Below are 27,742 nucleotides of genomic sequence, written 5' to 3' on the forward strand. Positions count from 1 at the left end.
CAGTCTCGATTTCTCTTCTGGAAATCCTTCTGCCAATCGTCAAGTTGCCCCTCTCCGATCGTCTATGCAACTGCAACACTGATCCGGATTCCTTGGCTAGAAATCCACCTCGGTAGCAACTCCCTCTACCTTGGTTTTTCCCTGTTAGGTTTTATTCTAACCACAGTATCTTTGCTCCCGCAAACTGCCCACAACTTCTTATGCCCCAACAACTGAAGGACTGAGCATCTAGGCTCTGCGCAATCCCAAGACTGGCAAAAATAGCTCCCTCAACCACTGCGTCAACCCTCTTGGTTTCTGCGGGGCTATGCATGAGCCTCTCTCTGCCCTCCTCAGCCTCTACATTGGCCTCTCTCTGGCCCGGACAGATGATGCAGTCCCTCTGTGTCAACCCCTCCTCTGTCGCTTCTGCAAGGATCAACTTTCTGTCACTCGAGACAATTGATTCTGCTACAAATGCTTTGCTCAGCTGATGCCTTCAGCTCTCTTGTGATCTGCAACCATGCTCTGATACCATGTTGAATTTTCTAAGTCTATCTGTTAGAAAATTAATCTGTATTCTGCTGGTTTATTTCTTCTACTTGTTTAAATTCAAAAAAGTTATTTAAAACATTTAAACATTGAAATAAACACAATATATCACAACATCTATAGATCGACAGCTGAAAGAAAACAAACACACAAGTGACACTGTTATTTTTGGACAAATATCCTCGGAAAAACCCAATGCGGGAAAACCAATGCAGCTTATTCTGAGGGTATATTATTATGCAGTATTTCCTTGAGTACAACTGGGTGCCAAACTGGCTCACCCGATAGAAAAAACTAACTGGCAGAAATACCTCTCTATTCGGAAACAAGTATTCAACAAATCTGTCCCATGAAACCCTCTCCAGCGTCTCTGAAGCTCTGCGTTGGCCCTTCTGGCCTCTGTGACAGCCTCCTGCTGCTCTGCGTCAGCCCTTTGAGGCACTGCACAGCCTCTGGAACCATTTGCATCACTTCCTCTGCCCTTTGCGTGGATGACGCAGTCCCTTTGGGCTCTGCGCTATCTCTGCTAGGCTCTGCGTGGCTTGCTCTGTTTGCTGCTTCTCGCTCTCTGCCTCTGCGTTGGTCTCTCGGCACTATCTCTACCTCTTTGTCCAGTACTCATTGTCCCTCGCTACTAATCATTGATTCGACTTTGCTTAGCAACCCTGCTCTAGCAAAAAGAATGACTGATCACACTTGTGTTTTCTCCAACTGACCCTCATGCCTCCTCTTATACTTTTTATGTTGGTCCTTCAACAGCTGAGATTAAATCTCTAATCAACAGCTAAGATTAGATTTGGCTTGATCCATGACTTTTGGAACCTTCTAACCCAATTTTATATTAATACCCATTAATATTTTATTTTTCCTAAGTTTAGACTTAGGAACTCCATTAAAAGTATTAATTATTTTAATATCTCCCAAACCGGTTAGAATCTGCCCAAACCATTTCTGGGTCTTAGAGATCTCATTTTCTTTAGCTTCTCCACCAATTTTCATGGCTAGAGCACATCCGATGCTACCCCAAATCAACAGTATCATATAAGGAAAAAGGACAAGTCGGAGAAGCAGGACCAGCAGGCAACGTTAACTGAGATCGACCAGTGGTCCTTCAGATTGGAGGAAGACTTCGCGACGTTGGTAGCCATACCTCCAGGAGTGAGGTGGGATGACTTGGAGTTGTAGCCATAGAGAGCTATAGAGATTGGGCAGGTTTCTTGAGGAGTCCACCTCATGGATCATTACCTGGCTATAGGGGCCCACAATATTCAGTGGCAAGATGGACTAGTGGTAGTTGACGTAGTCAGTACCAAAGTGACAGTTGTAGACTAGTAGTAGTTAGATGCTGAGGAGCGTAGTGCAGTGTTGACAGCAGAGCAGGTGGCTCAGTGTAGAGTTGGCAGCAACGCAGATTCTTCAGTGACAATGCAGATGCTAGTAGCTGTCAGAGACTCGGGAGGCAGATGCATCATACTAAACACAATTGATTAAGTATTTTGGATGCTTTTTATTTGTAGTAGTTGCAGTTGCAGCAATAACAAATGAGAGGAAGTTGCAGTGTTGGCAACAATATGGCAGTGTCAGCAACAACACTGATGCAACATCAAAGTTGCACAGTAGTTGGTAGGCAACAACAGCCAGACATCAGTAGCGTGATAGAGGTGATATAGAGACAGGGTGTTGTGGTAGGATGTGCAGCACTAGAGAGAGAACACAGTCCTCGCTAAGAGGGAGTGTTAGTTTCTGTAGCATTGAATGTGTTCTAGCCATGAAATTTGGTGGAGAGGCTAGAATACATGAGATCTCCAAAACCTAGAAATTGTTTATGGAAATTTCACCTAGAAGTGACTTAATTAGATTATTAACCAGATTTTTAAATATTTCCTAAGTCTAAACTTAGGGAATATGGTTAATTAATTAGAATTAATTAAGTCAAGGTGAGAATCATCTAGAAACTCATACGGATAGACTTCAAGATGATCCTAAACATTGATTAAAATTTAATCTTGGTTGTTGGAGTCCCGACAGAGAATTATAAGAAGTCGATGGGCACTTGGAGAAGACAATTCTGTAGTTCGATTTTACTGGTAGATTGATTTCCAGAGAGCAACAACAGTGGCTGGAGAGCCAAATATTGAAGTAGGGTCAGTGAGGGGCAGAGACAGTGATCCGGAGGAAGTTTTCTAGATCCGGAGAGGCAACAAGGAAGCCGAGTTATTCCCAGTGAGGCAACGCAGAGGACTGCGTATTTTCTTCAGAAGCAACTCGATTTTGCTGGAGAGAAATTCGTTCTCAGTTCCAGAGGTCGGGAAGAGGGTCTAGAGTGCCAGAGAGATGATTTCCTCAACAAAGATAGGCAGAACGACTTCATCAGAGGCAGTTCAGGGGCTTGACGTCATAGGGTCTGTGTAGAGGCTGATGCAGAGGGTCCAGAATACCGAGTTTTTTGAAGGAAGTTGTGCTGGGATTGCTTGTGGAAGAAGGGTAATGCCCTTAAAATAGTTTTGGCCAGATTTACTTGCTGTTTGGATTGCCAGTCGGGCATCCATAGATTGTACTCAGATTTCACCGCTGCATAATAAAATAAAACCCTCATTTGCTGCACCGGTTTTCCCGCATTGGGCTTTTCTGGGGACTTTTGTCCAAGAATAATGGTGTAATTTTTATTGTGTGTGTGCTAGTATTTTCTCAGTTCCAGTGATACTTATTTTTTGCATTTTTATTTGTGAAGGTTGCAGTGTGTTTATTTTGATGTTGCCATAGCAATAAACTAAATATAATTTATTAGTTAGAAGAAATAATACCAGTTGCTGCAATAGGATTCCAGTTTGTAAAATTTTGACAACATGTGGCTTGTAGCCTTCCCTTGATGCCCCACTCCATTCCATCATTATATCACATGACACCTGCCATATGATGGATGTACCATGGACCTGCTAATCCCTTGAGGTTGAAACCACCTAATAGGGTCCTTGTTTAACTTCCTTCTTGGACTTGGAGGCACCTATATACTCTATAGCACATTATGGAAGGGCATGCCTCTATGAAGTTCCCACTTGGTTCCGTGACTTGTAAGCTCATTTGCTCAATTACATTATGTTGATTTTGGTTAGCATTGGATGTGCTCTAGCTCAGAAATCTTGTGGATGGGCCAGAACACATGAGATCTCCAGAATCCATAAATCGTTTGGAAAAATTCCACACAGATGAGGAGTTATTAAATTAATTAATATTTTTAATGGGTTCTTAAGTCAAAACTTAGGAAAATAAAAATATTAATGGGTATTAATAAGAATATGGGTGAGAAACTTCTAAGTGACGAGGATCAAGTCTGTTTTAATCTTAACCGTTGATTAGGGACTTAATCTCGACTGTTGATTCATCAACACGAAAAGTATAAGAGGAGGCTTGAGGGTCAGTTGGAGATACACTTGAGAGATCAAAGAGATCGATTTTTCTGGGGCGTGGTTTGTTGAGAAAATCGAGCTAGTGATCTGAGTTGCAGTGAAAGGGGCACTTTAGCAGAGGGACTTCAATCCAAGGCTGAGAATACATAGCAGAGAGGCAGAGCAACATTAGGAGAGACAACGCAGCTCCAGAGAGGGTGACGCAGAAGCCAAAGTGGCTGATGCAGTCATTATAGGCAGTTTTGGGATTTCTGTGAGGCAGAGAGAGCAGCAGTTTAGCATATCTATTTCTGAGCAAGGAAGGCTCACTGGGAGGGTGACACAGCTCCTAGAGAAGGTGACGCAGTTCCAGCGCAGAGCTTGGAGCAGCCATCGCTACCCAGCACTGGGAACAACATTGTCATTTGTGGGGTTTGATCATCTAGTTGTTGGATTTGCCAAAATATCTGTCTCTGGATAGAGTTACTTCTGCCAAGTTTATTCTCTGTTGGGTTAGTCGGATTTGGTACCCTAGTTGTATTCAAAAATCTGCTTAATAATACAAAGTTACAAACCCTCTATATGCTGCAACGGTTTTCCTGAATTGAGTTTTTCCGAGGACGATTGTCCAAAAATAACGATGTCCCTTGTGTGATTGTCTCATTTTATTTCAGTTCATGATCTGTATGTATGTGTAGTCTGCAATAGTGTTTTCATCGTTGTTTAAATAATTAAATAACTTGTTGAATGTAATGAACAAGTAGGAGATGATAAACCAATAATTGCTGTAGGATTTTTGATGTGTAGATTCAGAAATTCTCACATGGTATCAGAGCATTGCAGATCATAAGACACTGAACACACCAGCTGAGAGATCCAAAGAATTTCCTGCAGAAAAGCAGCTGTCCCGAGTAACAACGTTGTTTCAGAGGCAAAGGAGCAGCTGCAAGAGTGACGTAGAGCCAGAGGAGTGATGCAGAGGCTCACACAGTGTCTGTGTCAGCATTTCGAGCCTGTAGAGGGTGAGACAGAGCCAGAGAGGAGCCCACGCAGTGACTGCCCCAGCTCTCTGGGCCAGCGCAAAGCCTAAAAGGTTCGAATCAACTAGTTGTCGGGGTTGGAGGAGCAGTGCAGATTCGATTTGAGGAGCTGGTGGGATGCTGTTTTTGTTGGTGTAGAATAGTGTCTGTGGAGACAAAGCCGAGGTAGAGGGAGTCACTTCCTTGACAAATTTCTAGCCAAAGAAATCTAGATCCGGGTTGTAGCAGCAAAGGAGGATTGGAGAGGAAGTGATTCGACATTTGGCGGGAGGATTTCTGTGAAGGAAATCAAAACTCAGAGGGAGTCTAGAGGAGCTTGTTCCTTAAAGGGTTGCTTGTTAAAATTAGCAACTAGGGCCGAACTCCATGTGGGTCATCTTATTAATGGAAGCTGATATTTTTCTTGGATCCCTCTCATCGAGATGTGTAGGATTGCTCTAAAGATAATCCAATTCCGATAAGTATTCATGGAGATATGAATTTATTTGTGTTATGGAAGAATTTGTCAAGGTCGGCCAGCAGCCAAATAAACCCCACTTGTGCTCAACGTTTTAGTATAAATAGAGGTGGACTTCAAGTCATTTCAACACACTTGGCATCTCTTCCTCTCTACTTGTCTTTGGGTTTTAGTAGGAGGGGAGATTCTAAGGGATAACGCTGCCCTAATCCGAGCGCAGAAGCCATAACTGTCGGGAACTGCCAGGAAAAGCAGGGATTGCCAGAACTGCCGAGAATAACCGGAACTGTCGGGAAAAGCTGGAACTGCCGGAACTACGGGGAATAGTCGGGAAAAGCCAGAACTGCCGGAATTGCCAGAATAGCTGGAATTGTCGGAATTGCTGGGAACAGCCAGAATTGCCGGAACTGCTGGAACAGGCAAGAAAGCTGACGCAGAGGGCAGAAGCCGGAACTCCCAGGAATAGCCGGAACTTCTGGGAACAGCTGGAATTGTCGGAACTGCCGGAACTACCAGAACTGTCGAGAACTGCTGGAACTGCAGGGAATAGCTGGGATTGCTGAAACTGCCGGAACAACCAAAGCATCTGTCTTTGAAGGAGAGCAGCATGCAAGGGACAACTAACAAACATTGGGATAATTGTATGGTACTTAGAAACAAATACACCAAGCATGCAATATTGCAGCTAGCATGCAAGGGACAATTAGCACACAACAGCAAGCATGCAAAGGACAACAAGCATGCTAGGGACAATAAGCAAGCTAAGGACAAGAAGCAAGCAAGATGCAACCAGCACATAGGTTAGTATGGCAACATGGTGCAACAATGGCACATAATGCAGTACAGTGATGAGTACAGTCATGATTAATGAAGCATGATGAGATGCAGCATAGTGATGATGGGTGCAGCATGGTGCGCGCGGTGAGGTGCAGCATGATGACGAAATGCAGCACAACGATAGGTGAAGGAGTCACCTTGGAGTATCAGTTGAAGCATCATGTCTTCAACTGATCTCATGTATCATCTTCTTAGAGATAATCTATGCTCTTATCTAGATAAGTCAAAGTGCTGACTTCCGTTGTAAACGTATTATCTCTCTCTCTCTCTCTCTGTTGAACTATTGAAGAACATATAAGAAGAATTGATCAAGGGTTTCCCCACATTGGGGTTCGTCCCTGGCTAGCGCCACATCTTGTGTCCTCTTGTCTTGGCTTGTCTTCTGCGATTTATGTTTATGTTCTATCTGCAGTTTACTTTAATGCTGATGTGATTGCTAATCTGGAAAAGATATTGAGCTAACTGTGAAAATTGAAATAAATTGCTCTAAGCATAGAACATACCTAAAATTAACATGGTATGGGAGCTGAGGTGAAGACAATGCCCAAGCAAGAGTGAAAGTGCAATCACCGAAGAGATTTTGGAAAGGACAAAAGGATCAGTGGATTCCTCATCCCTCTTCAAATTCACTGAGGGTGAAGTCGAAGCAGAGAATATTATCAGAATGGCACAGTGGAAGTTTCTGATGGCCTACCTAAAGATCACTTCATTGGGAAGTCCGGATCTAAGGGTGGAAGGAAAGGCAAATGCCTTGGTTGCAATAAGTTCAGCCATTATGCGAAGGAGTGTCCGAATGGCAGAGACACATCTCTTGATGAAGATAACAATCATTCCAGGGACATCTTCAATGATCAAAGGAATGACAGGTAATGTAGGTCATCAAGGAAATGGCCGACTCTTCAAAGAAAGCAAGGAACCCTAGGTATGAAGAATCAAATGTTGTTTTTGATAAGATAAAGAAGCGTTATCTTGTATTGGCCCTCTCCTTCAGATTCTTTGGGAATCTGGCTTATTGATCGTAGTGCTTCAAGGCACCTCATCGGATAGAAGGGTGCTCTCTCGAATTTGGTAGAGACGGAAACAACTGTGGGATTATACTTGGAGTCGATGCCACCTATCCCGGAAAGGGTGTAGGGAATGTTAACCCTCAATTGAATGAGGGTAACTCTATTCATTTACAAGAATCTCTTTTATGTATCTAATCACAAGAAGAACTTGGTGTCCATCTTGGAAATGGAAGTCAAAGGTTTTAGGGTGGCATTCATCGATGGAATGGTACGTGTTAAAAAATAGAAATTTCAAAGATGCTTTTTCTCATGGGTTCAGGGTTGGCAATTTGTATCAAGTTGCAGGATGGTCCATTGGGGATCATGTCAATTGACATATTGCATCTATAACACTAGAGGTCTACCTATGGGGCCCTACTCGATGTAAGTTAGATGGTGATAGGGATGCCTGAATTCAAGAAGAGCATGAAGGTATATGTCTGAGAAGTACCGAAGGAAAATCTTATAAGGGGACCGTTCCCCTCATGCAGCAGGTCCACAGGTTTGGAACAACCCGAGGAGTTTGAGATTCATGGTTGGGAATCTCATGTATACAGGTGGAAGAAAGCCCTCTATGGCTTGAAGCAAAACACCCTGGGCGTAGTATAAGAGGATTGATAGCTGCCTGATGAAGCTGAGATTCACTAGGAGTGAAACCGATCCAAACCATGACCTGAAGGTTGTGGATGATAGACCTCTCATACCAGCACCTTATGAGGACGACCTATTTCTGACAGGTGTAGACCCTCTCGTTTGCAGAAGTAAGAGGGAGTTGGATTCCGGATGTGGAATGATAAACTGCAAGCCTGTGACTACCTCGAGGATCTTAACTTTCAGAAGTTATATGGTAGTGATGTCGGACCAGATTTGGGAAATGCCTCTGAGTTTCATAAACTCATTCGTGTTGATGTTCTTGGTGAACTTCCATCCGAACATATGTTTTGCAGTGAGCATGATGAGCTCATATTTGGTTGAGCCTCACTAGATTGGTGCCAAGAATCTTTTGAGATATCTTCGGGGCACAATCTCTCATGGATTGAGATACACTGTCGGAAATATGAAACTGCATGATTATTCGAACACTGATTGGGCAGGCAGTGTGGAGGATCACTAGAGCACTTCTCAGTGTTGGTTCTCTTTGGATTCTGCTTCGATATCATGGATGAGCAGGACGCAGAAGTTGGTTGCTATAAGCGTCGCCGAGACCGAATACATAGCTACGAGTATGATCTCGTGTGAAGCTGCATGGTTGCAGAAGCTCTTAAGTGAGTTGTTTGTACACATGATGAATACCACTGTGATTCTTTCTGACAACCAGAGGGGGGATTCAATTATTGAGGAATCCCGTATTTGATGATTGCTCCAGCAGATAGACATCAGACACTGCCTTATCTGGGATATGGTAGGTCGATGAGCGAGGAGGCTCCATCGCATTGAGATTGATGTACAGGTCGTAGATATTTTGTCAAAGCCCCGGGGAAAGGTCAAATCTGTGACTTACCTGAACGACTTGGAGTTGTTGAGAGACCTTCTTATAAGGGTCCTGCATGTTGCATGCATTGAGCTCTGGGAGCTCTGGAGGGCTTGGGGTACTTACTGGAGGAACATACGACCACAGGGCGACTCACCCTCCCTCGGTGGTGCGCTATGTACAAGATGACAGGTTCAACCTTCCCCTATGATACCCTGTGGCGACTGTGGAACAAGATTAGTTCTCCTGTGGGCTGGGATGATTAGTTCTCCCGTGGCAACTGTGGAACAGGATGATTAGTTCTCCTGTGGGCCGGGATGATTAGTTCTCCTGTGGGCCAGGATGATTAGTTCTCCTGTGGGCCGGGATGATTAGTTTTCCCGTGGCAACTGTGGAATAGGATGATTAGTTGTCCTGTGGGTCGGGATGATTAGTTCTCCCGTGGCAACTGTGGAACAGGATGATTAGTTCTCCTGTGGGCTGGGATGATTAGTTCTCCTGTGGTGACTGTGGAACAAGATGATTAATTCTCCTGTGGGCCGGGATGATTAGTTCTCCCATGGCGACTGTGGAACAGGATGATTAGTTCTCCTGTGGGTCGAGATGATTAGTTCTCCCGTGGCAACTGTGGAACAAGATGATTAGTTTTCTTGTGAGTCGGGATGATTAGTTCTCCCGTGGCAACTGTGGAATAGGATCATTAGTTCTCCTGTGGGCCGGGATGATTAGTTCTCTCGTGGCAACTGTGGAACAGGATGGTTAGTTCTCCTGTGGGTCGGGTTGATTAGTTCTCCCGTGGCAACTGTGGAACATGATGATTAGTTCTCCCATGGGTCGGGATGATTAGTTCTCCCATGGCAACTGTGAAAAAGGATGATTAGTTCTCCTGTGGCAGCTGTGGGGCAGGATGATTCATTCCCTTGTGGATAAGATGATTAGTTCTCTTGTCGAGGCATCCTACCCATGTAGTGTGGGACTCATGGGAAGTACCTCTCATCTGATCAATGCGCAGGGAAATGGGGTTAGGGACCATAGTAGTACTATCGATGGACGCATCGATGTATCTACCGTACTCCCTATGCTAGGATGACCTCCATTGATCTGGGATCAGTATGAGTGGTTTGAGACACTCTCTTGTGATATTGATCTGGGATCAATAAAACTGACTTTGGGCCAGTAAGAGTGATGTGACACACTCTCTTCAGATGAAACTGACTTCAGGTCAGTGGAAAATGGTATGAGACATTGTCAATCAATTCTTCTTCTTCATGGTTCAGCAGAGCAGAGCAAAGCAGAGCTCAACAGAGCAGAGCAGTGCAGGGCACTGATGGCAGAGATAGTATAGTCGGACATATGGATCAGCAGATGGAGTTCTCCCTAGTTGAGAGGGAGTGTTAAAATTGGCAACTAGGGCCAAACTCCATGTGGATCATCTTATTAATGGACGTTAATATTTTTGTTGGATCACTCTCATCGAGAGGTGTAGGATTGATCTAAAGATCATCCGATTCCGATAAGTATTCATGGAGATATGAATTTATTTGTGTTATGGGACAATTCGTCAAGGTCGGCCAACAACCAAATAAATCCCACTTGTGCTCAATGTTTTAGTATAAATAGAGGTGGCCTTCAAGTCATTTCAACACACTTGGGATCTCTTTTTCTCTACTTGTCTTTGGGTTTTAGTAGGAGGAGAGATCCTAAGGGATAACGCTGCCCTAATCCGAGGGCAGAAGCCGGAATTGCCGAGAAAAGCCAGAACTTATGGAACTACCGGGAAAAGCCGGAATTGCTAGAATAGCCGGAACTGCCGGGAACAGCCGGAATTGTCGGAACTGCCAAGAACTGCCAGAACAGGCGGGAAAGCTGACGCAGAGGGCAGAAGCCGGAATTGCCGGGAATAGCCAGAATTGCTGGAAATTTTGTGAATAGCTGGAATTGCCGGAACTACTGGAACTGCCAGAACTACCTGAACTGCTGGGAACTGCCGGAACTGCTGGGAACAACTGGAACTACCGAAACTGTCGGGAACTGCAGGAACAACCAAAGCATCTGTCTCCGAAGGAGAGCAGCATACAAGGGACAACTGACTAAAATTGGGACAGTTGTATGGTACTTAGCAACAAATACACCAAGCATGCAATGTTACAGCTAGCATGCAAGGGACAGCTAGCATACAACAATAAGCATGCAAAGGACAACAAGCAAGCTAGGGACAACAAGCAAGCAAGATGCAGCCAACACATAGGTCAGTATGGCAACATGGTGCAGCAGTGGAACATAATGCAATACAATGATCGGTACAGTCATGATTAATGAAGCATGTTGAGATGCAACATAGTGATGATGGGTGCAGCATGGTGCAATACGATGAGGTGTAGCATGATGACGAAATGCAGCACAATGATAGGTGAAGGAGTCACCTTCGAGAATCAGTTGAAGCAACATGTCTTCAACTGATCTCATGTATCATCTTCTTAGAGATGATCTATGCTCTTACCTAGATAAGTCAAAGTGTTGACTTCCGTTGTAAACGTACTATCTCTCTCTCCGCTGAACTATTGAAGAACATATAAGAAGAATTGATCAAGGTTTTCCCCACATTGGGGTTTGTCCCTGGCTAGCGCCACATCTTGTGTCCTCTTGTATTGGCTTGTCTTCTGCGATTTATGTTTATGTTCTATTTGCAGTTTACTTTAATGCTGATGTGATTGCTAATCTGGAAAAGATATTTAGCTAACTGTGAAAATTGAAATAAATTGCTCTAAGCATAGAACATACCTAAAATTAACATTTCTTGCACCAAAGAAATCCAGATCCAAGTCTTGCTAGATTGACAGCAGGACAGGGAGAAGAGAACCGGTCTTATTTTTGAGCGGAGATGACAGTGAATGGGTTGAGTGATTAGGATAGATTGGATGGAGCCTCCAATTTTGTCATCTGGAAGGCCAGGATCCTGGCAATCCTAGACAAACATCGCATCAAGGACTATGGCTTGAAGGTAGTTGTTGTGCTGGTCGATGTTGAACAATTGAAGAAGTACGAGGAGGCCCAGGCTAAAGCCAAGTGCATGATCCTAGACAAGGTCAAAGATCATGCAGTACCACACCTTGCTGAGAAGGACACAGCAAGGGAGATGTGGAAGGCGCTGACCACCTTGTATCAGGGCTCTTCCGTCCAACGAAAGATGCTATTAGAAAATCAACTGAGACAGTACCAGATGCAGAAGGGAGAGGAGATTGATCCCTTCCTTCTCAGGTTATAAGGGATTCACGACCAATTGACTTCCGTGGGGTCTACACCAGATCCTGATTTCATGCTCAGGACTGCCCTAAATGCAGTCATCAAGGACTAGGAGACTTTTTTCCAAAATATCTTGGGCAGAGTGACTCTCCCCAGATGGGAGGAGATGTGGGCAGCTCTTTGACAAGAAGAGCTTAGGAGGTTGACCAAGACAGGGAGTAGCGGTAAGGGAGCCCAGGTTAAGAAGGAGGAGGAGGATGCAGCTCTCGGATCATCGGGACAAAAAGGGAAGCAGAATAGAAAGAAGGACATAACTAATGTCAGATGCTTCAATTGTGGGAAACTGGGACATTATGCCACTTAGTGCCCCTGGAAGAAGGGCAAGGGGGAGGCTTCTGACTCAAAGGTTGCTCCAGCGAAAGCTGACAAGGAAGGCGAGGATGACGATTGTGCCATGAGTGCTCATGTGCCTCTGGAGAAGAGGTGGGGCGACATGGAGTTGTAGTCGAGATGACTACATGACTAGGGTAGGATCCTTGATGTGCCCAATCTCTTGGATCACATACGACTATGGGAACCCTTAACGACAGTAGCAAAGTGACGGGTGTCAGTTGGAGCGACAATGGCATTGCTAGAGTGCCAAAGTCTGAGGCAACGCAGTGGATGTTGTAGCAGTGTGAGAGGCACAGAGCACTTTGAAGCAACGCAGTAGCAGCAAGGGGTTAGCACAGATTAGCAGTAGAGGTAGCTTCACCATCATTAGGTATCCATACTGACTAACATGTCAGTATTTGGATGAAGTTTCAGTTGCTTCTCAGCAACTGAGTTGCAGTGCAGCAGTTAGCAGTGGCAGTGCTATGGGCAACATGATGCAACATTCTAAGAGGGAGTTGTAGTACAAATATAGCAGTGACAGTGGCAGAGTCATGGGCAGCAGTACAAGAAGCAGTAGTGCAGTGGATGAAGGGCATCAGGCCAAGCATCAGCAGCACAGAGAACCGATGCAGTGGATCATTGTAGTTTTTCTCTTGAGAAGTGTTATTAGAGCACATTCCTTGCTAAGAGGGAGTGTTGATTTTGGATAGCATCAGATGTGCTCTAGCTCCGAAATTTTGAGGAGCTAGAACACATGAGATCTACAGAACCCAGAAATCGTTTGGAGAAATTCTACCCGGATGAGGAGTTATTAAAATAATTAATATTTTTAATGGGTTCCTAAGTCAAAACTTAGGAAAATAAAAATATTAATGGGTATTAATAAGAATATGGGTGAGAAACTTCTAAGTGACGAGGATCAAGTCTGTTTTAATCTTAGCCGTTGATTAGGGACTTAATCTCGGCCGTTGATTCATCAACAGGAAAAGTATAAGAGGAGGCTTGAGGGTCAGTTGGAGATACACTTGAGAGATCAAAGAGTTCGATTTTTCTGGGGCATGGTTTGCTGAGAAAATCGAGCTAGTGATCTGAGTTGCAGTGAGAGGGGCAGTTCGGCAGAGGGACTTCAGTCCAAGGCTGAGAATACATAGCAGAGAGGCAGAGCAACATCAGGAGAGACAACGCAACTCCAAAGAGGGTGATGCAGAAGCTAGAGGGGTTGACGCAGTCATTTAGAGGCAACGCTGGGGTTTTTGTGAGGCAGAGAGAACAACAGTTCAACATATCGATTTCTGAGCAAGGAAGGCTCACTGGGAGGGGACGCAGTTCCAGCGCAGAGCTTGGAGCAACCATTGCTGCCCAACACTGGGAACATCATTGTCATCTGTGGGGTTTGATCATCCAGTTGCTGGATTTGCCAAAATATCTGTCTCTGAATAGAGGTACTTATGCCAGGTTTATTCTTTGTTGGGTGAGCTAGCTTTGGCACCCTAGTTGTATTCAGAAATCTGTTTAATAATACAAACCCTCTATATGTTGCACCGGTTTTACCAGATTAGGTTTTTCCGGGGACGATTGTCGAAAAATAATGGTGTCCCTTGTGTGATTGTCTCATTTTATATCAGTTCATGATTTGTATGTATGTGTAGTTTGCAATAGTGTTTTCATCGTTGTTTAAATAATTAAATAACTTGTTGAATGTAAAGAACAAGTAGGAGATGATAAACCAGTAACTGCAGTAGGATTTCTGATGTGTAGATTTAGAAATTCTCACACATTAATTATTTGTTGTATTGGAAGGTGGGAAGATGCATTGGGGTTTGGTTTCCCTATATGGGGTCCAAGCCCTCTAGAGGGTCATATTGACATTTATAGGGTGTGTGACGGTGCGTTGAGAGCCATGGGATCCTTCAACACCATTCATTGCTTGCTCATGTCCCACTTATTTGATGATAATGATGCACCTGGACGACCTTGCCCAACCAACTACACTCTTGCACCACACACTTGGTAGTTGGTCTAGGGCCCAGATGGGGTTGTGTCTCACCATGGGAGACAAAGGGACGGCTTGCATCATTGTTCCAACCCTTGCGGATGGAATACATGCTTGTTTGATTCAGTTGGAGACCCACGAGGATGATTTTGTGCCCCCATAGCCACTTAGGGGCACCACAGGTCATTTGCTTGGAGATCAAGGGGTTATCCCCTTCATCACTATATTTGGAGCCCTTCTATTCATTTGGGCACATGTTGGATTTCATTTGGCCTTCCAATAGCCTTATTAGCTACTTGTCTATCATTTCATCTCTCTTGAGAGGCTAATTATTCTTATTGTGGAGCTATTTGGTAGGCTTGTCACCAAAAGGATGTTATTTTGCACATTATTTTTATTGTAAGGGCATTATTAGGCCATTCAAATCCCTTGGTGGATCATATAAATATAAGAGAGGTTCATTTGATCTCTCATCATCACTTGGATTTGGGATATATTTTTCTAAATATTTCGAACCTGCACCTTGTGAAATGATTTGGATGATTAAATGCATTTTGATGTGTGGAAAATTTTCGCTATCTCTCTTGGAGATTCTATTTGGCAAGTTCATGGATGGATATACTCTTTTTGTCATGTAAGTGCTCTTTTCATGCAAATTTCATAATGTTTCATTTCTAATGTATGGAATGCTATGTCATGACTTGTGCCCTAAAAACTATTGCGAATTTATAAAACACTTGTAATCTTGGCTCATTGCAATATTATTCATTTTGGCAAGAAGAGTGGATTTTCCGATGGGTAGGTTATGCACCTTTTACCTTGAAACTCCATCAAATCTGTCATATCAAAGTATAAAAGTCTAAAGTTGTTGTGAAGTTGCATCCACAAAGAGCGTAGTTGCGTCTTTATGCCTCCTTGAAGAGCGAAGTTCCTAAATCTTGATCATTTTGACTCCAACCTTCCCAACAGCCAGGCACTAGTCCTAGATCCTAGGTGATCACATTAACTTAACGAAATATCATTCTTTCACTTCTTTTCTTCCTCTTTTCTTCGTCCCCTAAAGATGAGGAGATTATCTAGGGCTTGGTGCGAAATTTTAGGGAGGAGGAATTTTAGGATTTCGTCTGGACAAGTTTCTACATTTATGTCTCCTCTAGGCATCCTCCAGCTTTGAACGAATTCCAATGGTGAATTTTCAAATAAATTGATGCCCTAGCTATCACAGCAAAAGGGAACCCTTGAAGCTGCTTTGATTTAGGGATTTCTTGAAGGTTTGCACTCTGTAGTTCATCATTCAAAACCTTTTCTCTTAACTGTAGGTGATCATTGGATGAGCCTTTACCATGGTATATCTCTCAACCCTTGATCTCTTATAGTATTTTTCTCAAGGGGTATTTCGTGGAAAGTCACCCTAGCTTCTCCCAAAGTTCACACTTTAATTGAATCTTTCCATTGAGTGAACCATCCTTGCCTCACTTGGAACCTTGGTATAAACCCATCAATCACAAGTGAGGGATTTTGGAAGTTTTGATCTTCGGCGTTCATCATTTTTGAATATTCCTAAGCCCAAGGTCATCCTTCATAGGTATTTCTTGGGGAGCCTTTCAGATTTTCTTTAAGTATTTGAACCATTAATTGAGCCTCTCCTTTGAATGGGCCTAGGAAATCACGTTATACCTTGCCATTGATCCTATCATTCAAGTGATTTCCTTCATACTGGGACTCCTCACATCGGTGAAAGTTCGTAAAGAGCAGGGGACATCGACTGAGGTGACAATGGGTAGTTGTCCCATTGTTGTCCTATAGCAGTCCCTTTGGAACCCCTCCTAGGACCCCTACTATATTGAGCGGTAACAATAGCCACCAAGGTGAAGCAAGGGAACAAGGATACAACCAAAGCATCATGGTCTATAATCCAATTTCAACCGATGATCCATACTAGAATGACAAAGACATTAAACTAAAGCATTTGCATGCAAAAATGATTGATGTACCTTACAATAGATGACCCCACCTCCATTGGATCAATATGCTAGATATATGAATGTACTGAATGAAGAATGGGTGAAAGACATCTGAGTTTGGCTATCTGTGGATCATGGCAGGGGCTGATGGCTGTCAAGCTGCATCAAAGGAGAGATTTTCTCCCAGGGTTACCCATGTATGTGGATGGGTAAGAAGGTTGAAACTTGAAAGGCTATTTTATGATTAAATCTGTATTTTTAGCCTTGCTGTCCATTTATTTACATGCAGTCTTATAATACCAGTGAGATATTTTTACAGATCTGAGATTGGTTTTGCGGGTTGGACATTATATTTTTTTAATCTGAGATCGTTGAGGGAGCCCCTGCCATGTCTAGCGTGCATAGAGGAACCAGCTTGTGGTGACAATGATCTGATCCCTAGTTAACTTGTTACTGGATGGTTTCAAGTGTTAACAAAACTTTTGTAGTAAGATGAGTAGACCAGTGGTTTGACTGCCTAATATCCTGCTATTGTTTGTGAATTCATCTTTGTGTTTCCTTTCTCCATTCATACTATGTGGCTAGAATCTGATAGGCTATCTGTAAGTCTGTAGCGTGGGATGTCTATCCACACGAGGAACTTGGTTCAGGTACTCGATTCAAGGCCCATATGTCACTGGCTGTGTCACTTGGGACAGTCCTAGTTGTGGAAATGGGTACAGTTGTAATTTGTCCACAAGCTTAAGCCTGAAAAAGTGCATTGATTATTATGAAAGATGAAAGGATATCATAATTTGGTTTCATACAGCTACATAAATTTAAAATAATAAACGGAAACCATAATCACCATAATAAACATAATATAAAGATGGCTTTTACTCCTTCAATCGTCTATTAATTTGCAAGTCAGCATAAGGAAAAGGATGAATACTGTAGACACTAGATTTACAGCTGTAGATTGAATTCCTGCTTGGTCATTTATTTTGTTCACTTCTCAAGATTTAATGTCCATAGCAGTTGATGTTTCTTTTGTAGAAAAATCTAATTTATCTTTTCATTTCATTCATACAATATATATTTCTGAGTGTTCAAATTTTTTTCTAGGTCCTTGTTTTCTTTCTTACTGTGATTACAGATGTTCATGTTCATAATTGCTGAGTTCCTTCTATTAAAATGGACTGCTGAAATATGCCATGGATAGGATAAAAGACAATAAATTAATATGTGAAGATATCTCTTATAGATTGTATGTCCCTAAAAGCCGGCCAAGATGAATACAATCCTTATATTCCTTTTTCTTAGGAATGACCTTTATACAAGAACCTGCAGGCTTGAGCGATGTAACTTAGAGATGATAAATCATTTTGTTTGGTTGCATTAATTTAGTTTTAAAGTCCCAGGCATGTATTTTATTGTACTTTCTGTAATTTGGAAGTGACAAAATTGTAATAGATAGGAGTTAGTTTATTTTGGAATTAATAAACTGAAAGTTGGTAATTTTCAAGTCTCAGATTAATATTATGTCCTCATTGTATTATGTAAAATCACAGATCGTGTTGTCTTCAGTAGATGGCAGTCCTGGTGCACGAGCTGACATACATACAGGGGATGAACTGGTAGAAATTGATGGTAAGGCTGCATTTGTGTTACTTTTTTGCTTTAGTCAGCATGCATCCTTTCCATTGATAGCAGTTGATGTTTCCTTCGTAGAAGAATCTAATTTATCTTTTCATGCCCTTTATACAATATATATTTCTGAATGTTCAAACTTTTTTCTAGGTCCTTGTTTTCTTTCTTACTCTGATTGCAGCTGTTCAAGTTTATAATTACTGAGCTCCTTCAATTAAAATGGACTGCTGAAATATGTCATGGATAGGTTTCAAGAAAAAATGTTAACATGTGAAGATATCTCTTATAGATTGGTTCTAAAGGCTCAAAACACAAGAATAAAGAAGAAAGAGATAGTTGAGGTGGTTACAATGCAATGCATGCCTACTTACTGAACAGTGAGATTATGTTCAAGTTGCATTTTCCACACATTGGGAAGTCCTTGCATGATTAGGGAAATCTATATGGCTGGCTCAAACCTTTGAGGTGGCTCATATAAGCTCAATTGCTTACATTCATCAAATCATGGATGCCAAATTGAGGTGTGAAGTCAAACTTGAAGACATTACAAGCCATTAGCAGTATGAGCTTGATCTTGTGATGTTGATTTTTGAAGAGCTACTTATTCAAACACAGCCAAACTTGGTCGCCAATCTGAGAATGTGGAGCAATTCATTCTTGATCTTGAAGTGCCTTATACTGGGCTCGTCTTTGTCGAAAATGTCATGAACCTTGCTGTGGATCATGGCCATGTGTTTCCCAAAAGAAGAAGGTTTCTCTCCTCTTTCAGTTGGTGGGATGTGGATGGTGCTGAGTGAAATAGGGATGACATAAAGTGCAATAGGGTCACAGCGAAAACACACCTCGAAAGGAGAGTATGTTGTAGAAGCGTGAATGGCTCTGTTATAGTTGTGCTACAAAACAGGCATGCACTGATCCCACTATTTGCTCTGCTAGTGGTAGATGCAAAGAGCATGAACCTCTGTTACCAACATCACGATAAAATCCTGATAAAATTGGCAAATTGCGATTTTTTCAGCTTGCCAATTTTATCTGTCAAAATTTTCGCGACTTTTTCAAATTTGAAAAAATCCTTATAAAATTGATAAAATTGCGATATTATCACGAGTCAAATGAAAATATAGTGGTGGGTTTTGCGAACCCTAGATTAAATTGTAAAAATTGGGATTAAACTGTAAAAATCAAGATTAAATCGTAAAAGGTCAGGAGCTTTTCAAAAACAAGAAAGGATATTTTTGTACTTTTTTAATTTTCTAAGTTTTTGCCAATTTTTCTGATTTTCTCCAGACTTTTACGACTTTTTCAATTTTTGGACCCCTGCCGATTTATTCCCAAATTCGAATTTTGCAACATTGGCATGAACCAAGGCTTTGTTCACTACCTTGGTTTCACCATTAGTTTATGCATGTAGTGTACTAGAGAATCAAAGCTGACAACATAAGGGCTTCCATAAGGATTTCCAAAAGTGACAGAGAAACTTGGAGCCATGATTAGGAACAATGGTTAATAATAATAAAAAAAGGCTGCAAACATGTTGGAAGGAAAATTATGCAGCTCAAGGAGTACCAATAGGTTTTTTTATTGACAACTACCGTCTTGGTAAATTTACATACTACCATGCAATCATTCTTCTATTGAGAGGTGGGTATACCATTGACGAAACCCACAATAATGGATTTCCAAGATTTGGAAGGAATTAACAAAGGTTAATACAATGCAAGCTTCTTGTTGGTGGGTGAACGTGTGTGATATTTGTAGTTAGTCTACTGAACATGTATTAAATTTGTAATTTTATGTTTTGTTCTTAGTACACGTGATACCTTATTTCTTTGAGGTGACATGGTCTAAACTGATCACTCACCCATTTGTTTGTATTTTATTAGGGAGACTTAATCAACTTTGATCACTCTCTCCACAGTTTTGTACTCTATAATAATCTAATGAAGATTGCACCCTATATGTATAATTTTACAATCTTCTCTCATACTTGCATGCTTTTTCTCTTGTGCTTTCTTGTGTGTGAATATCCTTTTACATTGTTGATATTATTTCGATATCAAGGATATAGTCAATAGTATTATCAATGGGACTTGGCATGGAGTAGATGTTCACTGGGTGAGTGGAGTGGAGAGAACCTTGAGGAAAGTTGGGGTTTGGCATGGCACTGAGGGTGCCATGCAAAAATTCCTCCCTTATGGTGTGGTGCTTATGATGATCTAAAATATATTTGGACATGTTGAAATTTGGTACCGGAGGACAGGTGGTTCCCTAAGGCTTTAATCTTTGGCCTAGGGAAAAGTGTCCAAAAGAATTTTATTTTTCTCCTAAAGTGACTTTATAATTTTTATAAAGTTAAATCTAATTTAAAAGTGACTTTAAGTAATAAAGTTACTAAAGTCTAATTTTAAAGTGACTTTAATAAAGTCAATGTGAAATTAGAAAGGAAAAGTGACTTTGGAAATAAATGACTAAGTGGGTCTTTATTAAAGTGGGGTGAATTAAAAAATAGAAAGTGAGATTTAAATGAGCATTTAATCTCAGCCCTAGATTTCAATCTATTTCAGCCATTGGATTTAGGGATTCCCCAAAAATCACTTAGGGTTAGATTAAAGGAGGAAAAGGAGGAAAAGGTCATTCATTCTTTCATGAGCAGATTGAGAGAAGGAGAGCAAGAGAGCAAGGGAGATTTCTGGACAGTGAGGAGAAGGAGGCAGTAGCTTGGCACACATTCCAAGGCAGCGTTTCAGCAAGTCCGTACAGCTGAGTTAGCACACAGTGAAAGACAGGTTTTGGGCACGATTTTCTAGAAAGGCCGTACAACAGTTTTGGTTCAGATTCCAAGGAGGTCATACAGCAAGTTAGCACAGAAATCGAGGAGCAGAAAATCTGTAGGTTGCTGGCACATTTTTCAAGGGAGGCCATACAACAAGTGGCTGTACCTTGGCACGCTTTTCTAGGCAGAAATCCGTACAACTGTACTGCTGTTTTCTGCACAGAAATCGAGGAAAACTGTATAGCAGCATTTATGGCAGCATGCACACTTTTCTAGGCAGTCCGTACAGCAGCATTTAAGGCTGAAATTTGGGCACAAAAATCGAGGAGGCCGTACAACATTTATTGCTGTTCTGTTTTGTTGTTTGCAAGTTTTTCCAGTTCGCTGAGAGGCACGGAAAACGAGATAAGTTGTAAAAGTTTGCTTGCTGATTTTTTGCTGAATATTTGTCTTACTGTAAAAGCATTTTCCAGAAATAAGAAGGAGCTTTCAAACTGGTTTTCCCCAAGAGTTGTAGGGGGTTTTTCCAGGGTCACCTTGACCAAAAATCACTGTGTTTAAATGTGTTAAATGGCTGTTTGTATGTGCTGATATTTATTTCTGCATTTTCCAACATTCTGTTACATTTTTAGAATTTGTGTTTTCAGCAAAATTTATTTTCTAGTTGTTGAATATATGGATATGGGAAAGGGCATTTAAATATTTTGGAGAAATAAGGTGAAACTGAAAACCGGGGTGGGAAATGAGAAATTTCTACAGGACAAGTGAATGGTTGTAAGACTCAATACTTGCACGTGAAATTAGGTGATTGATGAATGTTAGACAAACTATTAAGACTATGCAAATGTAACCCCGATGGGGGTGGGAGAACAAAGTCACTATAGAGAAAGGGGGGGGAATATCACCACTCTATTTTAATTAGTACCCTGTCACAACTGTCATTTTGGCGTCATTCATTCGATTAGGAACAAAACTTTCCAAAGCCTGGGCATTATGCATATGCGTGAGTTGGTAAGGTTGTTCGCAGTGTTAGCAAGTCTGGTCATGCGTGATTACAAGGGTGGTGAGGAATTTGCTCTGTATACGTAGGATGACACCTCGTGCTTGTGCCTTAGGGTATGTTGTCTTGTGAAGGAAAACTTTGAATGCAAGTTGGAATTCTTTGGTGGTGTCGCTGGAGGAAAGGAGCACCATGTCTAGGACCCGGGAGAGGTAGCTGGTTGAAGCTAGGAGTACCCAGTCTTGGTGTGGCGACAATTGAATTCGACGAACGAGGGGAGAGTGTGAATTGGATTTACGCAGTGGTTACTCTGGTAAGTTCCCTCAACCCCTTATGTGGGTTATCCTGTGCTTTTGGGTCTTTAGGGTTTGTAGGGTGTTTGACGTTTTCATTTATTGTAGTTAAAAGTCACATATATCAAAGTTATAAGACCAATTGTAGTTGTAATGTTGAGTCTAAAGGATTTGCATGGATTTTGAGGTCTGGAGATGGATTTCAGATTGTTACCCACCACTTTGTGAATGATATCCATAGGAGAAGAGTTTTTCCTAGATGGTCCTCGGCTGACAACCAGTAGACCCTTAAAGCCACTAAATAGCTCGATGTGTCACTATCTCCGCCACTTGAGCCAGCCATGTGGTCCCTCGCCCATCTGTTATGATCATATGTTTGAAGGTGGACCTCCCGACCCCAAAGGTATGGCTTTTCATTGGTATAGTTGAGTAATTTTGCTTACTTATCATGGACATTTTTGGGCATGGATTGGTGGGGGTATTCGGTGGAAAGAGTGGGCTAGGTTTGTAATCTTGTCCCCTCTGCCTGATTTGGTGGTTAGCCTTGTGTCTTAGTCTCGTGGGATCTCTTTTACTGTCTATTAGCTTTAGGGCTGGCACTACATGGGAAATTCCGATTTTGGTTGCATGGTCCCACTTCCCGACACCATATACATCATTCCCCTTTGCTCATTTTGACCCCATTTATCTCTTGTCCCATCTGGATCCACATTTGGCCACTGGGTACACAAGGAGTTAGCTTCTCCCTCTCCTTTCCCACACCTTGGGTTGGGCCTGGAATGATGCCCTGGAGGTTGATGCTGTGAAAAAGAAAAGAAAAAGCATACTTGGCCACACTCAACAGGAAATTGTACCATAAAATGCAAAAGATGGCCAGGACATACACATTTAGCATGTGGGAAAAATCCAAACATGAGCTCTACCCCTTATCTACGACCATCACCCTGGTTCCTATGGGCCCTATATGAGACCCCTCCATCATTAAGGAACCCATGATTGACCCAATCCCTAGTGGGAGATGAACTACCCCACCTTAAAGGGGTATCTACTGTTGTATCCTACACATCCTCATTCCCTGGAGCCCCAAATAGCTATGAAGAAAAATCAATCAAAGGCAAAAGGCATATGAAGAAGGGTGGAAAAACAAAGGTTAAGGTAACTCATGTACCACGATTCACCCCTTACATTCATATACCTAAGTGTGGGCTTCCCTATTATTTCTACCCTTGTACCATGGCATGTGGCTTGGAGCCTTCCCTTGATCCCCAATCTATTCCATCATTATATCACATGCCACTTACCACTTGACGGATGTACCATGGACATGTCACCCCCTTTCTAATGTCCCAAATGAAGAAAATTTGGAACAAACCCTTCACATAAAATTATCATCTACCTAATAGAAGATTGTCATGTAAAACCCAAACCATAAATCCATAAATTGCATAAAAATCTCATTAAAAATCACAATGTAAAGAACAATGAGAAATGTAGCAACAAAATCCAACATTATTATATATAATATATATGCCAATACAATAGCTGGAAACGGCCCTCCAAGATAATAATACCGAAACTGGCCTCCAAACTGAAACATGAAATCAAATAACTGCAACCCGTGAACCTTGAATGGATTCACCAAGGGAAGAGATGGGTGCTCACCCACTCTCACTACATCACCCAAGGGTTTCCTGTTCATTTATTGTAGCATCGGATGTGCTCTAAGTCTCAAAATTTGCAGGGAGGCTTAAACACATGCATTCTCCAATACTCATATATCGTTTTGGGAAATTCCACTTGGAGACAATTTTATTAATATAATTAATTATTTTTAATGGGACCTTAAGTCTAAACTTATGAAATTAAAATAGTTAAAGGGTATCAATCTAACTGTGGATGAAGCTTCTAAAAGAAGACGAGGATCAAGCCAAAATGATTTAAGCTATTGATTAGAAGTTAATTTGGGTCATTGGTTGTCCAACAGAAAGATATAAGAAGAGGCTTGAGGAGCACTTGGAGAACATATAGAGGGGAGATCAAAAGTTTGATTTTCTGGAGAAAAGCAGCTGCCGGAGAGATTTTAGATAGTGATCTTTTGCAGAGAGGGCAGGGATAGTATCTGGTGAGGAGTCTTTTCGTGGGCCAGAGAGTACAAGGAAGAGAGGACAGAACGACGTCCAGAGAGAGGCTTACACTGGCCCACACAGTGTTGACGTAGTAGTAGCGCAGAGCCTAGAGGGAGATCGAATTTCCTGTCGAGGAAATCGAGTTTCAGAAGCGGCGCGCCGGGGTGTGAGACTGAGAGGCTAAAAATCGAAGTTTTTGGGTAGCAGAGGATCAGAAGAAAGAGCAGCGCAGTCCCTAGCAAAGGTGACGCAGAGACTGTGTAGGGTTGATGCAGTTCTGCGCAGAGGCTGACACAAAAGGGACGCAAAGCCTCTTTCCAGTGATATTAGGGTCAGATTCTTCCAATGACAGGGTGAGAGCATTTCACTACTTGTTTTGTCCAGTTTTTCTCTGTATAGGATAACCAGTTGGGCATCCAACAAATTGTACTCAGAAATTACTACTAGTTAATAATAAACCCTCAGTTGCTGCACGGGTTTTCCCGCATTGGGTTTTTCTGTGGACTTGTCCAAAAAAAGCTGTGTAGATGTGTTGTATTTCTTTCCTGTTCAGTTTCTTGTTTTTGCTTATAATTTAAATGGTGTCGACTGCAGTTTATTAGTTTCTCTATTCACTGTAGGAAATAGTAAGTAACTTGATTCAGAAATTAACAAGTAGGAGAAACTTAATTCGTTGCTGCAGTAGAAATTTGGGCATCCAAATTTCCACATGGTATAAGAGTTACAAGTGAAACAAGAAGAGCAGTGCCAGAAGACCCAACGTTGAAGGAAGAAGGGAATTCAAAATTCTTGCAGAGGTAGCAATCCAAATCCCTAGAGGGATTGCGCAATTCAGGCCAGGAGGGCTAGATTTTCGTGGCAAAATCTCTCTCTGAGTGAGTCGACAGAGGGGTAGGATTTCCAAATTGAAATCTGTCAGCGGCAGAGGGAGCAGCGCAGTGAAAGCCTCAGCGAAGAGGAAATTCTGGTGGGACACAATTTTTTTGCAGGCAGTTTCTAGGCAAAAAGGTGTCAGAGGGAAGAGAGAGACACATTTGATGGAATTCTTCCTCAGAGGAATTGCAACCAAGGAGTCTGAATTCTCACTAGCTGAGAAGCAGCGGAGGGGCAGATCTACAAGCTCCAACACGGAGTGCGTAGGCCAGTCTAGTGTAGCACAGAGGAGAGAGGAGGCCAGTCGACTTTTTTGATTGGCAGAGATGGCAGCCAGTGGACTGAGAGATTAGGATAGGTTGGATGGGGCATCCAACTATGTGATCTGGAAGGCAAGGATGTCATGCCTTTTGGATGAGCATTTTCTCAAAGTCTACGTCGACAGCGTGGTAGTTGAGCTCGCAGATCCAGATCCACTCAAGAAGTACAAGGGAGAAATGGCGAAGACAAAAAGAATGATCCTCGACGGAGTGAAGGATCATATAGTCTGTCACATCGCTGGTAGAAACACTGCCAAGGAGATGTGGGATGCATTGTCGATGTTGTATCAAGGATCTTCCAAGCAACGAAAGATGTACTTGGAGCAGAAGATGAGATCCACGCAGATGCAGAAGGGGGAACGCATTGATCCGTTCCTTGCAAAGCTTCAGGAGACTTGAGATGAGTTGGCAGTTGTGGGGTCAACACCTCAAGGTTCCGAGATGGTAAGACTGGCCCTAAATTCAGTATCTAAGGAGTGGCAAGTCTTTGTCTAGAGCATCCTGGGTAGAGTGACTTTGCCAAACTGGGATGAGATGTGGGCAACTCTTAAGCAAGAGGAGTTAAGGAGGGACTTGGTCAAGTGTAAACTTGACGGAACCAACAATAGTGGGTCGAAGCCCAAGGAGGAGGAAGAGAATGCAGTCCTCACATCCAAGGGGCAGCAAGAGCATCAAAAGAAGAAGAAATATGTTTCGAAGATCAAATGCTTCAGGTGTGGTGAACTCGAACACTACGCAATGCAGTGTTCTCTCAGAAAGAAGGACAAAGATGAGAAGCATGATCCAAAAGTTGCAGCCACAAAGATCGAGGAGGATGAGTTTTCCATGACAGCCGAGATACCTCCAGGAGGGAGGTGGGATGATTTAGAGTTGTAGTTCGAAAGAGCTACAGTTGGGCAGGATCCTTGAGGAGCCCACCTCTTGGATCAATTCCTTGCTATAGGAGCCCAAATCAAAAGTAGCAGGATGGAGTTAAGGAGGGACTTGGTCAAGTGTAAACTTGATGGAACCAACAATAGTGGGTCGAAGCCCAAGGAGGAGGAAGAAAATGCAGTCCTCACATCCAAGGGGCAGCAAGAGCATCAGAAGAAGAAGAAATATGTTTCGAAGATCAAATGCTTCAGGTGTGGTGAACTCGAACACTACACAATGCAGTGTTCTCTCAGAAAGAAGGACAAAGATGAGAAGCATGATCCAAAAGTTGCAGCCACAAAGATCGAGGAGAATGAGTTTTCCATGACAGCCGAGATACCTCTAGGAGGAAGGTGGGATGATTTAGAGTTGTAGTTCGAAAGAGCTACAGTTGGGCAGGATCCTTGAGGAGCCCACCTCTTGGATCAATTCCTTGCTACAGGAGCCCAGATCAAAAGTAGCAGGATGGACCAATGTCAGTTGGTGCAGAGGAGTGTCGGAGTGACAGTTGTAGGCTAGCAGCGCCAGAGACTGAGCAGTGCATAGCAAAGTTGGCAGCAGTGTAGATGACACAGAGCAGAGGCCAACAACAACACAGGCTTCAGAGGGTCAGCACAGAGACTAGCAGCAATTAGAACTCCTGAAATGAGATACATCGTACTGAACCCCAGTTCAATAATGTGGGATACTTTTTCGTTGCTGGTGCAGTAGCAGCAATAGTTGGAGAAGGTTGCAATGCATATGCAGTTGGCAGTGGCAGTGCCAGTAGCAACACAGATGCAGAATTGAGAGGGATTTGTAGTACGGATGTAGTGTTCATAGTGGCAGCGTTAGCAACAGTACAGATGCAACATTTGCGCAGTAGTTGGTGGATAGGATGTCAGACATTAGCAGCGTAGGAGGAGATGTTACAGAACAGAGTGATGCTTCAACAGGTTGCATTGCTAGAGCACATTCCTTGCTAAGAGGGAGTGTTGATTTCTGCTAGCATTAGATGTGCTCTAAGTCTCAAAATTTGTTGGGAGGCTAAGACACATGCATTCTCCAATACCCAGAAATTGTTTTCGGAAATTCCACCCAGAGACAATTTTATTAAAATAATTAATTATTTTTAATGGGATCTTACGTCTAAACTTAGGAAATAAAATAATTAAAGGGTATTAATCTAACTGTGGTTGAAACTTCTAGAAGAAGACGAGGATCAAGCCAAAATGATCTAAGCCATTGATTAGAAGTTAATCTGGGTTGTTTTGATTTGGGGTAGCATTGGATGTGCTCTAGGCCTCAAATTTTGCAGGGAGGCTTGAGCACATGTATTCCAAAGAACCCAGAAAGTGTTTTGGGAAATTCCACCCAAAAGTGTTTTTATTAAAATAATTAATATTTTTAATGGGGTTCCTAAGTCTAAACTTAGAAAAATTAAAATATTAATGGGTATTAATCTAATCATGCGTGAAACTTCTAGAAAAGGAC

General features: G+C 42.3%; 1 protein-coding gene across 2 annotated transcripts in view; it reads left to right on the forward strand.

Moving 5' to 3' along the window:
- The window catches only part of LOC149154354 (Peptidase S41 family protein), a 367,381-nt gene that overhangs the window by 108,709 nt on the left and 230,930 nt on the right, over positions 1 to 27,742 (forward strand). For both annotated transcript variants that reach the window (XM_089437783.1, XM_089437782.1), the window contains exon 5: positions 17,894 to 17,972. In XM_089437783.1, the coding sequence (XP_089293909.1) occupies positions 17,894 to 17,972 (79 nt within the window). The remainder of the gene's footprint in view (positions 1 to 17,893; positions 17,973 to 27,742) is intronic.

The sequence above is a fragment of the Pinus tabuliformis genome, chromosome 9 (assembly GCF_031772625.1).
Source record: "Pinus tabuliformis cultivar Carrire ecotype Pingquan chromosome 9, CPIR1, whole genome shotgun sequence".
NCBI lineage: Eukaryota > Viridiplantae > Streptophyta > Pinopsida > Pinales > Pinaceae > Pinus > Pinus tabuliformis.